This window comes from Chanodichthys erythropterus, chromosome 3 (assembly GCF_024489055.1).
Source record: "Chanodichthys erythropterus isolate Z2021 chromosome 3, ASM2448905v1, whole genome shotgun sequence".
Classification (NCBI taxonomy): Eukaryota; Metazoa; Chordata; class Actinopteri; order Cypriniformes; family Xenocyprididae; genus Chanodichthys; species Chanodichthys erythropterus.
In genome coordinates this window covers 11,412,435-11,429,815 of record NC_090223.1, presented here as the reverse complement: position 1 = coordinate 11,429,815, position 17,381 = coordinate 11,412,435, and the positions used below count along the sequence as shown (strand labels likewise).

The window sequence follows — 17,381 nt, the reverse complement described above, 5'->3', positions numbered from 1 at the left end:
TTTATTTTTCAAATATTAATTACAGATCGAATATTCGACTATTTGTGCACATCCCTACAAGCAGCATGCCTATCAATACTTCTGTACAGTTGTGAATGCTGGATTATAACAGAGAAGCTCAAACAAAGCCTTAACAGTTTTGCCACCAACTGCTACAGAGTAATGCTCAACATCAAGCACTTGGACAAAGTCTCAAACACAGTGATATACCAAATGATTGGTATTGACCCACTAGACCTCCAGATACAATGGATGAAACTTAGAGAAGTCGGTCATTGTCTGCGCAAAGCAGAGTTCGAGCTGATCAAAAAGTGTGTTCTCTACCAAAACTTGGTAAACCAAAACTTCTCTACCTGCAGTACATTGGCAAATTGTTCAACGGTGAGATACCACCATCAGTTGAAGAAATGAGAACAGCAGCAAGAAACAGAATGGAATGGAAAAAGGTTGTTGACACCTGCAAACCACAAATATTTGCAGCCGACTGATGATGATGGATCTTGAGAGAGGAAATGTCATTGCTCCCTATGAAGGCCTCACTGAGCCATCAGATTTTAACAAAAATATCTTCATTTGTGTTCCGAAGATTAATGAAGGTCTTGTGGGTGTGGAACGGCATGAGGCTAAGTAATGAATGACAGAATTTTTATTTTTTGGTGAACTAACCCTTTAAACCATGATATGATGCTATGCAGACTATTTAAGAGAATATTGGCTGATTAGACAGCAATACTGAGCTGAAATGCAAACTGTATGCCCTCTCGGTTCCCACAACTCAGGCCTCAAATATATAAAATATTACCTTTTATAGACATGGTTTTTAAACTAAAGAGTAAAGGGAACACTGTACAGTACTTATTGAAACAACCAGTACTTTATTCACCCTTGTATACCCCACTTATACATCCTTCTAAGACGTACAAGTACAGTATCCACACCAGTGTGGTGACTGACATACTGACTGAGATGCACATTTCCTCAAGTTTGTGCATTAATGTCCTCAAATAGACAAACGGTAGAGGCTGAAAACACAGCGAGTGTCATGTGTGCTTCTCTATTAAAGATACTAAACAACAAAACAAGGCAGAGTGGCAGCGGAGGATATAACGCCATGCCATTGATAGAGATTGACATGTTACCAAACTAACTGCAGATTAAATTGGTGGAGCCTAAAAAAATGACAAAGCGAGCGAGAGAGAAAACACAGGCACACCCATAGGGATCTAACAATTTGTAATATATATAAGTTCACAATCTCCATGATTATCTTGAACAGTAGTTCATAGATGTTTTCAAGATTGATCACAATCAGATTGCCCACCCCTACAATCAACCAACAAAATGTCCCATCACTCATCATGGCTGTTAGGAAACTAATTGGTTTCTCCATCAAGTGGTTTCTCCACTGCATGGATCTTCATGTGATGCTTCAGGTGACTTTTATAAGAGAAACTCTTTCCACACTGATCACACGTGTGCGGCTTCTCTCTGCTGTGAATCCTCTCATGTGCTTTAAGATTTGCTGAACAACTGAATTTCTTATCACAGTGTGAACACTTGTAAGGTTTTTCTCCAGTGTGAATCCTCTCATGTGTTTTCAGATCTGCTGACCGATTGAATCTCTTTTCACAGTGGGAACACTTGTAAGGTTTTTCTCCATTGTGAATCTTCTTGTGCTGCCTTAAAGCACTTGCATGAGTAAAAGTCTTCTCACACTCAAAGCACATATAAGCTTTTACACCAGTGTGTATTTTCTCATGTGTTTGTAAACTTTGCAGCAGTGAAAAACTCTTTCCACACACAGAACATGAATGTGGCTTCTCCTTCGTATGAACTGTCAGGTGTTTCTTCAGGTTTGATGACCCAATAAATGTTTTGCCGCAGTGATCACATGTGAACGGCTTCTCTCCGGTGTGGATCCTCATGTGTGCATTAAGATTTTGTCTGTGTGTGAATCTCTTTTCACACTGAACACACATGTATGGCTTCTCTCCGGTGTGAACTCTCATGTGAAGATCAAGACTTGGTTTATCTTTGAAGCTTGTCCCGCACTGATCACATGTGAATGGTTTCTCTCCAGTGTGGATTCTCATGTGAAGCTTAAGATTATATTTGTTTGTGAATCTCTTTTCACAGTGTTCACACATGAAAGGCTTTTCTCCAGTGTGGATTCTCATGTGTCTCTTAAGGTGTCCTGAATCCCCGAAGCTCTTCCCACATTTATCACATGTCAACGGCTTCTCTCCGGTGTGGACTCTCATATGACTCTTAAGGTTTCCTGATTCCGTGAAACTCATCCCACATTTATCACATGCGTACGGCTTCTCTCCAGTGTGGATTTTCATGTGTCTTTTATGTTTTGAAGAATCCATGAAACTCTTCCCGCATTGATCACATGTGAACGGTCTCTCTCCAGTATGAACCCTCAGGTGATGATCAAGACTTTCTTTGCATGTGAAACTTTTTTCACACTGAACACACATGAAAGGCTTCTCTCCGGTGTGGATTCTCATGTGACTTTTAAGGCGTGCTGAACCTATGAAACTCTTACCACATTTATCGCATCCATGCGGCTTCTCTCCAGTGTGGATCATCATGTGAACCTTAAGGTGTATTTTTTGTGTGAAACTCTTCCCACACTGATCACATGCGAACACCTTTTCTCCAGTATGAAGTCTCAAGTGCGTGTTAAGACTTCGTTTGTATGGGAAACTCTTCCCACATCGATCGCATGTGAACGGCTTCTCTCCAGTGTGGATCCTCATGTGTTCCCGAAGACATACTTTTAATGCGAAGCTTGTCCCACATTGATCACATGTGAACGGCTTCACTCCAGTGTGGCTCTTCATGTGTTTCCTAAGATTTGGTTTTTGTGTGAAACTCTTCCCACACTGATCACATGTGAACGGTCTCTCTCCAGTGTGGATCCTCATGTGAATCTCTAGATTATCTTTTCTTGAGAATCTCTTTTCACACTGATCACATTTGAATGGCTTCTCTCCAGTATGAACTCTTACATGAACCTCAAGATTTCGTTTCTCTGAGAAACTCTTTCCACACTGATAACATGTGAACGGCTTCTCTCCGGTGTGGATCCTCATGTGATGCCCAAGACTTTGTTTGGTTGTCACACTCTTTCCACATTGCGTGCAGGTGAAAGATTTATTTGCCGTTCTTTTCTTTAAAAATGTATTTTTAGTCTTTGAGTGACTCAACGTTTTTTCTCCAGGTTTGACATGATGTTTCTCCTCCACTTCACTCAGTTCTTCACTCTCCTCCTCCTCTTTAAACATACCTAAAATGGAAGAAAAATTTTTTTCAGAATTTTATAGAAATAATACATATTTTAAAGTGAAGACTGAAAATGAAAATGTTTTTCTTGCCCATGATCAGTAATTTAATAAAGTGATATTGTAATCATTAATTGTTTTGTTTTTATGGTTTTTATACACTGTTTCTCTCATGAAAAGGCCTTTTAGGGCTACATTATATTGATGGCACAGTAAGCTGAAATGCTAGCCCTACCCCCTAGCTCACTGAAATGATTTTTTTTCATGAAGTGCATTTGATACGCTTTCAAAGAAGGTCAAGTGAGTAGTTTGAAAGAAATGAGGGATTCAATCTCCTCAAAATAAAATCACATGACATGGTCTTGAAAAACATGTATCTTTAGAGTTATCTTCAGATTTGAAATAGAAATCAAAATCCTCAGACCCCAGAGAGTTAATACTGGGTTTCGGGACCCATTCCTTCTTAAAACTAAAATTTTACTCTGAGCTGCTTTATACATACAGCCCCAGGTTTTGCTTAAAGTATGCTTACAACCCTGTCGGCCATCTTGGAAAGTTCATCTACTTGATGTAGTTTTGCGTTTACAGTTAAAAAACAAAACAAAAACAAAAAACAACAATCCAAAATGTTGGTAACATCACTGCAAAAAAAAAACAACAACAAAAAAAACTGAAACAGATAAAATATGTCAAATGTAACAGCAAAATTAATATTTAGTTTGAACTGATGTTGACAGTCACAAATTAAAGTTTCTCTAAACTTCCCTTTACTGAACATTTGTTAAAAACAAACAAGGACATTTTGTACCCAGTTCTGTTCAACTGTTTATCTAACTGTGATAAAGTGTTTGAATCTTTCTAACATGAATGTTGTTCAGCATCATGAAAGAAAGAAGAATAAACACCAACCTCTTTGTTCTTCAGTATCTTCAGTGTGTTTCATTCTGCAGGGTTCTGGATCACTCATGTTCTCACTGTCCTCTTTAATAAACTCAGTCTTTGCAGATTTCAGCATTTCCTGATGCTTTGATGCTCGTCTGATGGGAATATTCCAGTATTTGTTGGAGAATTTATGTGAGAGGAGCTTCACTGATGATGTGATTGTGGGAAGAGCTGATCTGACAAAACAAAAATGTACAATTTAACGTTTTTTTGGTGAATCCAAAATGGTGAATATTCATATTATGCATTTTATTCATATCCTATATTAATCATTAATTATCATTTATGACTTATGGTTATGGTGACACTTGTGGTTGATGTTGGACGCCTGCCATATTCTGCCAAAGCGAAGATATTCTCAGAATCGATGTTCCTGTGCACATGATATACCTTTTCCTGCAATAATATTTTGTATTAAACATGATATTTGAAATGTGTTAACGTTGCTATTCTGTGGTGTTAACCCACACTTTGGGTGCTATTTTTTTACTAGTAATATCAACAGTAACAGGACCATAAAATTATACAATGACTGGCTTGATAGCAGGAAACCAGAAAATGTCATACATTTTTTTTAAATCATCCAAAACAATGGAAAGGTTTAAGCTGACCTCTTTATCTATCCAAACAGACCTGGAAGGGTGTAATGTAAGTTTTTCCTAATGCTTAAGGTACATAACTGGCTTGTTCGTTCAATTGGTACCCTTACACTTATCCTGACTTGCATCTTGCCGTCTCTCGTGGCAATACTTCTGATGTTCTTCTTCCGTGTTATTATACTCAGATTCCAGAATTTAATCATCATAGACATTAAATTTTTGAATGTTATTCTACCTTTTGGTTTTATTAAAGGTGCCATCGAATTCAAAATTGAATTTATCTTGGCATAGTTAAATAAGAGTTCAGTACATGGAAATGACATACAGTGAGTCTCAAACACCATTTTTTCCTCCTCCTTATATAAATCTCATTTGTTTAAAGTACCTCAGAAGAACAGGTGAATCTCAACATAACATCGACTGTTACGTAACAGTCGGGGTGTACGCCCCCAATATTTGCATGCCAGCCCATGTTCAAAGCATTCAAGCCAGTATTAACGTCTGGATCTGTGCACAGCTGAATCATCAGAATAGGTAAGCAAGCAAGAACAATAGCGAAAAATGGCAGATGGAGCAATAATAACTGACATGATCCATGATATCATGATATTTTTAGTGATATTTGTAAATGGTCTTTCTAAATGTTTTGTTAGCTAATGTACTGTTAAATGTGGCTAAAGTTACCATCGTTTCTTACTGTATTCACAGAGACAAGAGCCGTCACCATTTTCATTATTAAACACTTGCAGTCTATATAATTCATAAACAACTTCATTCTTTATAAATCTCTCCAACAGTGTAGCATTAGCCGTTAGCCACGGAGCACAGCCTCAAATTCATTCAGAAACAAATGTAAACATCCAAATAAATACTATACTTACGCGATTAGACATGCTGCCTGACGAACACTTTGTAAAGATCCATTTTGAGGGTTATATTAGCTGTGTGAACTTTGTTTTTGTGATAGACTCGAGAATGAATGAGAAAGTCGAGAGCTCGGGAGGGGGCGGAGATGGGCGGAGAGCACAAGCATTCAAAGGGCCAGCAGTCTGAATCGGCTCATTTCTACTGAAGCCCCAAAATAGGCAGTTAAAAAAATTATTTAAAAAAAATCTATGGGGTATTTTGAGCTGAAACTTCACAGACACATTAGACTTAAATTACATCTTGTAAAAAACGTTCGATGGCACCTTTGAGTAATTTCTGTATTTTATTCTCTCAATAGCCTAAGAAAACAAAAACACAGGGCTCAATGCTAAGGATTTTTTTCTACTGGCCCGGTCAGGCCAGTGGTTCAAATTTTTACTTGCCCTGCCAAAATTTTCACTTGCCCCACAACAAAAAATTAGTTAAAGACAAGAAAATTTAACCTCAATGTATAGGGTTATGACACCAAAAGCTACTAGATTAACTTACATTTTAAATATTGTTAGACAAATAAACAGTAAGTAATAAAATAGTAACACATAATCAAATTACGAGTAATAGCAAAAATAAATACAGAAAAAACATAAATGGTGCTTTTCAAGTCTTTCATGTAGGTTTAAACAGGAGATTTTCAGGTACAGAAAGTGTAATCTAAAGTATAACTATATATAAATAACACTTTATTAAAGTTAATCAATCAATAGCAGTTACAGAAGGTTACAGAACGGTATATAAAGGTCTAAATGTATTCCATTATTTCTCGTGGCTGTACATGGCTAGTGAAACAAATGAGAATAATAGTATTTTGTGTTAAACAGGTTGTCTGAGTGCTTGTCAGTGCTTGTAAAGCTTAATTTTCATTGATGACAATATTATAGCCTATACACTCTTAATAATTTTATAGGCATATAATTCATTGTATAAGACCTAAACATTTTTTTAAATAATTTTCAAAGAAAATAAATAGCTCCTATATTATCATCAGAGCACGTCAGTTATGCGGCGATGAACTATGAAATTATTGCGGGGCAAATTTATTATAATATTAATTTAAAAATGAAAGAAAGAAGCCTAACCTAATAGTAATGTACCAAGCCTACATTAATTGGAAATGCCAAATCATAATATTGCCAAGATTTGATGCTTTTGACAATATCTTGTCGATACATGATAGTCTGTTGACGTAACCCAGGTTACCACAAGTGTGACTGATATGACGTCACACACGCAGAGCGCGTGCGCAAAAGTTTTAATCGGAATGTACATAAAACACATAACAGATATTTAAATCAGATTACGATGTAGGGCTGGGCGATAAAACGATAACGATATGTATCGCAATAGACACGTGATCGATATCAATAAAAAATGTGTTCGATAAAACGTTCAATATTTTTTTATTCTTCGTCGGAAGAAAACAGAGCTTGCGAAGAAAGTTTGGTTGCATAAACAAAGGCACTTGCTCTCTGGTAACCTAGCAACGTAGGGAGTGACACGCTAACAGCCAATCATGTAAATTTTGGTTGCGCCATATCGTTGTCTCATGCTGGTCTGCTGGATTCCGCGAGAGCGCGCGCGTCCAGTTTTGTGCAAGGGAATCCACCTGTGAGAGAGATTGCTCGCGCATTTGATGCGCGTTCGACATTTTTCAATATAATAACGCCATAGAACCCGCATTAAATGAAATATTAACGTGAGAAGAAAGTCGTGTCTGAATTTCGCAATTTTGTATTGGTTAAAACAAATGAAGAATATCTTGTTTTTCTGTTGGTGCTCGACCATTTCCGTGTGTGGCGCTTGATCACCGCCGTTCGTTGGAAATATTTAACATCAGGATGGATGATTACATGCTTTAAATCATCGATTTGGGCAACTTTGAGCAGCTCTTGAGGTTCTTATCCACAATAAATCCTTGCTGGTGTAGTTGTGTTTACCGACCTTGATGAAGCCTGGTCTTTGCGCTGTCCACTCAGTTGTCATCAGAGGGAAAACCTCTCTCTATGATTGCGCTGGTTGGGTATTTTCACAGCTAGAATATGATGGCTGCACAAATAGATTTTTAAAGGCTCACGGTTTTTATTATATTTCTTACTGGGTATTGTAATTTCAGGGATGAAAAAAAAAATTACAGACATAAATGAAATGCGGGACACTGCTTAAGTCTTGCAGGACAAAGCTCCTAATTTCGGGACTGTCCCGCAAAATGCGGGACGGGTGGTCACCCTACTTTAGACTTCTGTTTACATTTTAATTATTAGAGTTTTCCATGGTTGTTGACATTTCTGTCTTAATAACTGAGGGGATTATGATCAGAGGAAGGTTAAGTTTAAAATAAAAATGTTTAAATGTAATATATTTTTCTCCTGGTCCTTATTTTAAATGGGTCATAAAAAATATCAATAATTATCGATATTGGCCGATATGAAACACTGATATCGTGATACAGTTTTCAGCCATATCGCCCAGCCCTATTATGATATTTAGAGTACATGTGAACAGATCTGCAGTCGGACTCAATTAATTTGGATTGATGAAAATTGGTGCATGTAAATGTAGCCATTGAGATTCAACTGATTCATTCAAAGGGCTGATTCATTCAGGAAGTGTTGCTCAGAAATGCAAAACAATTCTGTGGACTTTGGAACTATGTTCGTTGGCGAAATAGAGCGAAACAGACGATTTGGTGTCTAAAATGTAAGTCACTTGATATTAAGTTCTTGTTTGTAATCATGCAATATTTGGAGAAAAACAGCGCTCTTTGTGTAATATTTGTTAACTATATTAAATTATATAAATATGAAATATATACTGGGGCATTTTTGAATTTATCACATACTATTATATTTACTGTGGTACATTTGAACTAACTTGTTGAAGAATTTATAATATATTATCTGTTAAGGGAATTAAAAACAGAAAGAACAAAGTCAACATAGCCCTAAGCATACAATGAGTGAAAGGAGTCAATGCTCAATGATTTTTATACTAATGGACAACAGAATATAAATAATGTAATGTCAATTCGGGCTAAAATAAATATTGGAAAGAAAAACAATTGAAAGCACAAACAAATCCCCTCAGTCTGTTGACAGCAATGAAATGAGTTAAGTGTCAATTTAAAGCAGATCTGAAGACATCAGCATAATAAATTAGATGAAAACAGGAACTATTGACATGAAATCATTCAGGATTATCAGCAGATCATCTCACTTTATTCTTAGTGTTTGCTGTTGGAAACTGATTGAGTCAGGATTTTAAAAGCATATAAAAGTGCTCTATATTAAAAGATAATACTGTAATTTATCACAACAGAGTGCCCCAGGGATGACGCATTTTTGTAGGCAAAACCCGGAAGCGAGTTAGCATTTTAGGACTTCCGGTTCCAACGCCGTAAAGTCTACGGGTTTTTTGAATGGGTTTTTGCTAAATCGCCTGAAATAAGGTCTGTGGTTAACAAAGCCTCTAAATATTTTCACATTGTGATCTATGACATAAAACACACCAGTTTTAACCCACTTGTGATTTTTTTTAAACCTTTACTGTGTCTTAAAATCAGCGGTTGCTAACAAAGTGCTAAAATGGACTACTTCCTTTGGCGGGGACTTTAGACCATTAAAAACGGGACATTTGGACAGCATTTCTCATGAAAAAGTGGATAAGTATTCATAACAGCACAGATCATAATCAGAGAGCATGTTTTTAAATAAAGTTGTTTTTTTAAATACAGTTTGAGCAAGCTTGGTGGTGACGACGTTGATCCGTGACCATGGTGTGCTGTAGTCCGTTTATAGCCTACTGTAAGCTTTTTATATCGGACGACTTTATTTAGACTTCAAAATCTATGTTGTGTTAACTTGTAAAGATTATCTTGATAGACAAAATGTGCAAGTGTCATAACCCTTTGTTAAACACAGAGCTTATTTTCTGCCTTTTTTTCAAAAGTCTATGGGAAAAATGTATAGTCTTTCAGCCGAGGGAACCCGTGCGCCGCTAACTTCCGGGTTGGCCTACAAAAACGCGTCATCCCTAGGGGAACTATATATGACAGAATGTCTTAATTTGTATTGTGAGCACTTCTTGTGTTTATTTGCCTCTTTACAATGACTCGCTTATTGTATTCCTCATAGGCCTGGACGATTATGGCCTAAAATGAAAACCTTGATTAACTGAACATTTCACCTTGATTTTTTGCCCTCCTAGTTCAGTGACAAGGTTTGTACTGTAAATATGATTGACTATTAAAAGGTGGGATATTTTTTCCTATTTAAAGAGTGATCTAACATAACATAGCTAACTTTCAGCAGTTATTTTATCTATGCTTCATAACATGTCTTACAGATTTCTGCTCGTTGTAAATCAGATAAAGATAAATTAGCACAGTACCAGTAGTAATAATTAGTCATACCGTCTCTTTGTTCATTGTGAAGCTGTGGGTTGTAAATGGTTACTCCAAAACAAAGTAGACAATATATGCTATAAGAAGTTTTAAGTTTCTGAGCTCCTTTAGTGATAAATCACTGGACAGCGCTGACTAGTCTCTGCGTTCCTCTGTGTGCGCGCGATTTTCACGTTTTGCGCGAGCGCGATAGCTCGGAATAATAATACATCCCGATCGTCTAATCGCTTGAATGTACAAACCTTAAAACAAACTGACAAAGTTTAGTGAAGACGCAAGGCTCACCGCTCACGCGCCATCACTATGTGTTGAACCGGCGTTCACCTCCGTGTTTTGCTTTTATGCCTCTGACTGGACGGGGCAGAGTCATGTGGCTACACACGCGGTAATGTTTTTAAGGGGAAAGTATTAACAGGATTTAAAATTAAAAAAAAAAAAAAACGAAATAACCGACATGGGAAAATCCCGCTATAAAGTTGGTTTGACTTTAGATGTTGGATATTCGACAGATATTCAGCCACGAAAAATAGATTCTTTGTGAATAATTATAAATGTAAAAATGGCTTATTTGAGAAGAGTTATAACGCAGAACTAAACACACATCACGGTTTTAATCCTTCACAATGTGTAGCAACATATTTTATCTCTAGCAGTGACATGCTAGCGCTTAGGCCAGATAGGGACCGTCTACAAATTACATGCTGGATCCATGGATCCATCCATAGGCAGTAAAACACACATTCACACCATCTGTAATTCAAACATCATTGGATTGTGAGGGAAACCAGAACAAGTGTCTCAGTGGGAAACACTCTGCTCACAACAAGAATGTTTCTGGTTCGAGTCTCAGCTGAGCCCATCTTTGTTCAGATCTGGTTTCCCTCACAATCCAATGATGTGTGAATTACAGATGCTAAGTGATTTTTTGTTTGTTTGTTTGTTTGTTTTTTAAACTAAATTAAATCCAATTAAATCACCTATGGCATGGTGTTGCCCACGCAATTTTTCATACACACACACACACACAAGCACAAGCTGATTGGCACACTGCAAAATGGTAACCTAAATAATGTGCTTCATGTGGTTACATCTAAAATGTAATTGATTGTACTGAAATAAAAATGTTATTTAACATTTACAAAGCATCAGAAAATTATTTATAGGGTGGCAAAGGGGTGGCATGAGGTCTATGAGGGGTGGCAACACCAAAACAAGTGCACATGCATAGTTTTTGGAGATTTATGGCCTGACATACACAATTGTGTCCACAAACATTGCATTACCAGAAAGTAGTCCTTTATACGGTTTAAAATTAAAAAATAAATAACAAAATTTCAATATTCATCATGGCACCAAGTAAAGGCACTATATGAAAAACATCAAACAGATTCAAACATTCTAAATACGTCTGAGCTTGTATTACTAAAGGAGATGAGCAGTTTTATTAATATTACACAGATTACTTTGATGGCATAAATCACCTGTTTTAGTGCAAGTTAAACTACAACAAAAACTTGTTTTTTGCAAACCATTTTTGAGTTTCTGTTATTAACAGAGAACACCCTATCACCCAGAACACCCTATCAACTACATACTCTAGCAACACCCCAGCAACTGCATAGCAAGAGCCTAGCAACCACCCAGAATCTCCTAACAACCACCTAACAACAGTTTAGCAATCACCCAGAACATCTATATTCTGGCCTAACTGACCAAACTATTTGTTTTTTAAACAAGACTTTAAGTTGGCTTCATGACAAGCCAGCATAAATTTGTCTTTTAAACTTTTCAGTCTAGTTGAAATGAAACAATTCAACATTTTCTCACAACTATAAACACAATCTCAAAACTATGCACCAACTTGTACAAACCTCAAACTTCCAGGTCAAAATAAAAAGTTCTTGTCAATAACTTATTCTTGTCTGACAAAATCAAACTTTGGCCTCAGATGACACACAACATGTAACAAATACACACTACTGCACTGCCCAGTAAACAAGGAAGATCAATTCATGTAACACTGTAACAAAAATACCTCTTACTGGGATTCAGGAATTATTTTGCAGCTCACTGTCTACTACACTATACAAAAATAAATTTACAGATACAGTAAAATACAGCAATGATTTCTTTCTTTCTTTCTTTTATTTTACTATAAATTGATCTTGCAGAAGATTGCAGTAGTATGCACCACAATACAGTATCAATTACAGTAAAACTAAATTCAGCATCCTCTGCACATTTGGCCAAATTTCAATTCAGTATACAGTACTATAGCAGTGTATTGGTCTTCTGACATAAGACTATCCCTAGGCAGTCATTTTTCTGTTCTGCAAAAACATATGGGTACAGAGAAAGTTGACAATCACAAGTTGTACAACATGTGCTACAGTTTACTGTACATAGTGAAATTTCCCTCATCTAAAGTACTGGTGTGTAAGTTTAAAACCCCCTGAAAATGTTTCATTCAGCTCTCATTTAGATTTTGACTGGTGTGATATCAGATTTGCTACCTAATGTTGTCATTGTTAAACGTTTTGAGAAAGGTGTCTTTGTTTTGAGAACTGAACGAATCACTTATAATGTGTTAGCGATCAAGAAAAGATAAAATACATTTAGATTCATACCTAACTAGTTTCTGTGATCTGGATCTTCTTATTGATTTCATGTTACCGTTTCGTCGGATGGCAAAAAGACCATGATGAAAGTGGAGTGAGCGATCGGTGAATCAGGTCGCAAAAAATAACGAAAATTCAAGTTGAGTTAGCCAAGAAGCAGTAATTTTCCGATTCACGAACAAATGAAAAAACAGTTCATAAGTGAACTTGGCTACGCTGTGTTTTTGACTCCCAAAAAAACAGTACATAAGAGTCAAGCTGACTACATTGCAACCGTCATGCATTGAAAGACGTGTTTTCTTGACATTATTTTGCAATACGTGGTCTTTTTTATGTCATCACATTGGAGCGCCGCTGCTGAAAAGCAGTAATACTTGGAACACTGCTAACATTTCTATTTTATTCTGTGATAATTTGGGGGTGGCAAAGCGGTAGACCCACCCCTGCAAAGCATTAAATTAACCAACAAATAAACTAGGGATGCTCCCTGGGATTCAGTATGATCCGAGTTGCCATGGAAACTCCGTCTTGCTGTTGTTTCCACTGATTTTAGGTAAGTTTAGTCCATAAAATCACAATGACATTTACGGTGCTTTTACCAAGTGAGTGCGTGTGTGTTTCAAAGCTGGAAAAAAAAAATAAGAAAAATTAAGCGTTTTCCTCTTCGTTTCGTACTTTATAGACGGTCCCTCCTATTTTACATTAAAAACTGTAGGTTTCCAATAGCTACCGCGAAGCAGATTAAAACTACATCTTCAACATTTTAAAACAAACAATTCGAGCACTACTAGCTTTTTGTTCTTATACTGAATCGTTACTGATCAATTTAAGTGTTTTAAAGCTGAATCTCTGACGAGTCAAACGTCCAACATCAAACCAACTTTATATCGTCCATATTCCCAACAGATCTCAAACATTGACTTTACATTAACAGTTCTCAATACAAACATCTAAACAATCACAAAAAAGCAGACAAAATCGCTCTGGTCTGAATTAATTCATTATGTTCCTCACATGTTCCCTGCTGCTGCACTAATGTTTGTTTCAGTAGGAAGACGCGCAAGTAGAGCTGTGCTCGATGAAAACAACACAGAAACGAGCCTGTAAAATGTCGCTTAAAGAAACTGCAGGCCTATGTGTGTTTGAAAGATGTGTAGACATAAAAAATACCGTGAACTGCTCTCCTCTCCTCTCCTCAGAAGACTTTAAACTGAACGCAACATGAACTGGCTGCAGCTCGGAGTAATGGGCGTGTCCAAGTTTTTTTTAAAAAAATGTTTTGGGTTCTCATAGAGACAGAGCGCATTTAGCCACGCCCACACTCCATGGACTTTAGCTGCATCACGTCACCTCGTATTTACCGCTGTTAAGAGATTTTCGGTTTCAGGAGGCGGAGCAAACATGAATATTAATGAGTTTCCCAGACATGCGCTATTGCACTTGCAACTGAGAATTTTAGTTCACTTTTAGTGGATTATCCCATAAAGGTAATATTCTCAGCGTCGCGGCTGATTTATGCCTAAACTACAGTTGTTTACTTCTAGGTAACAGTTAATGTTTTAATTAGCATGCACGATTTGTGCATTGGTCTGTAACAATGACAGATACTTCATGTAACAACCTTCAGCTATCGTCTACAATGAGTTCAGCTAGTTGTGCTCTTCCATAGGCTACCTGTAACAGCTGATCCCATAAATGTGTTTGGACATAATATTTTTTGTAACCTACAGACTACTGGTGTGATTATACATGTGCTTACGTGTTCAGACTAACATTCTCTGGTTTTCCAGTTGGTGACAAAGTCTGAAAATATTGCTGAAACTATATTGTCTTTTCATGGTTTCCGTTTATATACTATATTAAAGAAAGATACACTGACACCACAAGGTTTAATTTTTCAATTACACAATAAAACAAAGCATCCCAGAACACCTGAATGAGTAGATTAGTAGATTATACCAATTTCATATAACAAATAAATGGGAAAATAAATAAATAACATATATTGTTAAAAAATATGCAGCTGCCATTTCAATGCTGTATTCCTATGTTCTTCTGTTACCTCACCGTATGAAGATTTAAAATGAGGTAATCACTCTGGAAATGAAAGAAATAATGTCTAAAATCAGTGGCCAAATAAAGATTTTTGCAACCTTGTTATTCTCTGCCATGCCTTGTTTTGACCATGTGTGATTTGTGTACCATGATATAAATGGAAAAATTATTTTGATACACAAACATTAATTATTTGACATATATTAAGGTTGATCGGGAAACTTTTTCCCAGTCATATCAATGGTAAAAAGTGTCCCAGTCAACCTGAATTCACTGGTCATTTATGTTCATAAACATTCATGTTCTTAATGGGGTTTTAATTAGGGGCAGATGAAATTTTGAAATTGAAATTTTGAAAGATTTTTTTTATTTTTATTTTTTAAACTGTCAAAACATATATTCCAAATCCTGGAATAAAGATGGCAATATGGCCTTGATTTGCTTTTTATTAATAGATGCTTTGTATAATGTGTGATGGAGTGAACATATGATATTATGTGAGACATTTAATGACATTTTGTTTTTGCACATAAAGATGGGCCATGGACTTGCCAACAACAAACTTTAGCTACTGTAGCAGTCCCTTTAATATATGAAAATATGACACATAAGAAAGCATTTCTCAGATCAAAAATTACATTTTTAGTCAAAGATTTTGACATTTTTACCACTCTTTGAATTTTAATGACTTTTTTATTTACTTAAAACTATTTTGTGTCCCCCAAATAATTTGCACAAATGCTATTTGAATGTCTGGAAACACTGTAGTTTTTTAAGAAATGAATTTCACAAGGATAAAGTTTATTCAACAAGGATTAATTAAATATATATATATATATATATATATATATATATATATATATATATATATATATATATATATTTTTTTTTTTTTTTTTTTTTAAGGAAAAAAATTTCTAATGTTACAAAAGATTTCAACTGTTCTTCAAACTTGCTGTTCTGTGAATCAACAGGCACTGTATCAGGGTTTCCTTGTTTTCAGCACTGATAATATTAGCTAAGGATGTTTCTTGAGCAGCAAAGCAGCATATCAGAATGATTTCTGAAGGATCACGTGACACTGAAGACTGGAGGAACAGGAATAAACAGCCTTTTGAAATATATTAAAATGGAAAACAAATTGCAATATTACCGTTTTGCCTATTTTTGATCAAATAAATGCAACCTTGGTGAGCTTAAACAAAGAATTTTATTAATTCTTTTGAAGAGCAATAGGCCTACATCATATCAAAATGAGCAAGAATTGTGCGATAAGGGGTACGTTTCGAGGAGGTTTTAGACAGTACCTCTCATAGGCCACAATGTATTATAAGAAGGGAAAATGCAGGGTTCCTGGGTGTGCAGGAACACCCAAAGTGATGTGCAAAAATTGTAACATTCACCACTATGTCACAGCAGAGAAGAAGTGCTTTTTGAAGTTTCGTACAGAGTGAAATCTTATTACATGAAGTACATTATATGGCATAGCACACTACATGATACAGACCTATGCATGTATCAAATTCAATATATCAATGTCTTTCAATTGTTTTTCCCTTTTTACTTAATGATTTCTTGAATTTTTTATTTTTTTTTTTAAATTGATTTTGATGATCATTTTCTCTATGACTCTGTACCATTGTCACACAACCTGCCCTGAGGCAACGGAAAAATATTTTGGGATTTTTTTTTTTTTTTTTTTAATCGATAAAATGTTCCCAAATGAACCAAAAAATTATGTGGAATATTTTTTTCATGTGCCATCAACATGTGTGCAGTAGAGGGTTAAGAACAATACCAGAATAGATATAACATTTATACAGGTTTATTTCAGTTGTTACAGGCAGTGATGTACTTAATGATAACCAATAAAATATTGAGTTTTAAAACATTGCAAAGCAAGAGCACAACTAGCTGAACTGATTGTAGATGATAGCCGAAGGTTGTTACACAAAGTATCTGTCATTGTTACAGACCAATGCACAAATCGTGCATACTAATGAAAACATTATAAACTGTTACATCTTACCTATAAGAAAACAACTGTAGTTTAGGCATAAATCAGTCGCAACACTAAGAATATAATTACCTTTATGGAATAATCCACTAATGTCTTGAGATACAATGTGAACTAAAATTCTCAGTTGCTCGTGCAATTGCGCATGTCTGGGAAACTCATTCCGTTTCGAAACAGACATGCTTGCTATGAGGAGTTACCTGAAAGGTAAATATCAGTGAATATTTCTGAGCAAACTCTTATTAAGAACTACAGCTTCCAGTGCCTTGTGAGCTTTAGAACCACTCTCCAGCCATTGCTTGTCTTGGTTCTCTGCAGGCTGCCATGAAGGCAGTGTCCAAGGTACCATTCGTGCTCGTTTGTCACATGATGAAGCACACTGCTCCATAGTTTCTAAAGTACAAATCTTGTGAATAGGCCATGAAGTCAAAGAATAAAAAAATATTATTGTAGTGTGTACATTTTTACATTTTTTTTGTATTTAGTCGCAGGAAAGGGTGTCCAGAAATGTGATGATGAGTATTACTTACAAGAAAC

At 36.0% G+C, this 17,381-nt stretch overlaps 1 protein-coding gene across 1 annotated transcript in view; it reads right to left on the bottom strand.

The window, feature by feature from the left end:
- Nucleotides 1-501: 501 nt before the first annotated feature.
- LOC137017076 (zinc finger protein 729-like) overlaps nt 502-17,381 on the bottom strand; it is a 31,450-nt gene continuing 14,570 nt past the window's right edge. Inside the window, exons 3-4 of the mRNA XM_067381014.1 lie at nt 9,894-9,902; nt 502-2,782 (exon numbers count right to left, since the gene is read on the bottom strand). Coding sequence (XP_067237115.1) covers nt 1,374-2,782; nt 9,894-9,902 — 1,418 coding nt within the window. The 3' untranslated portion in view covers nt 502-1,373. The remainder of the gene's footprint in view (nt 2,783-9,893; nt 9,903-17,381) is intronic.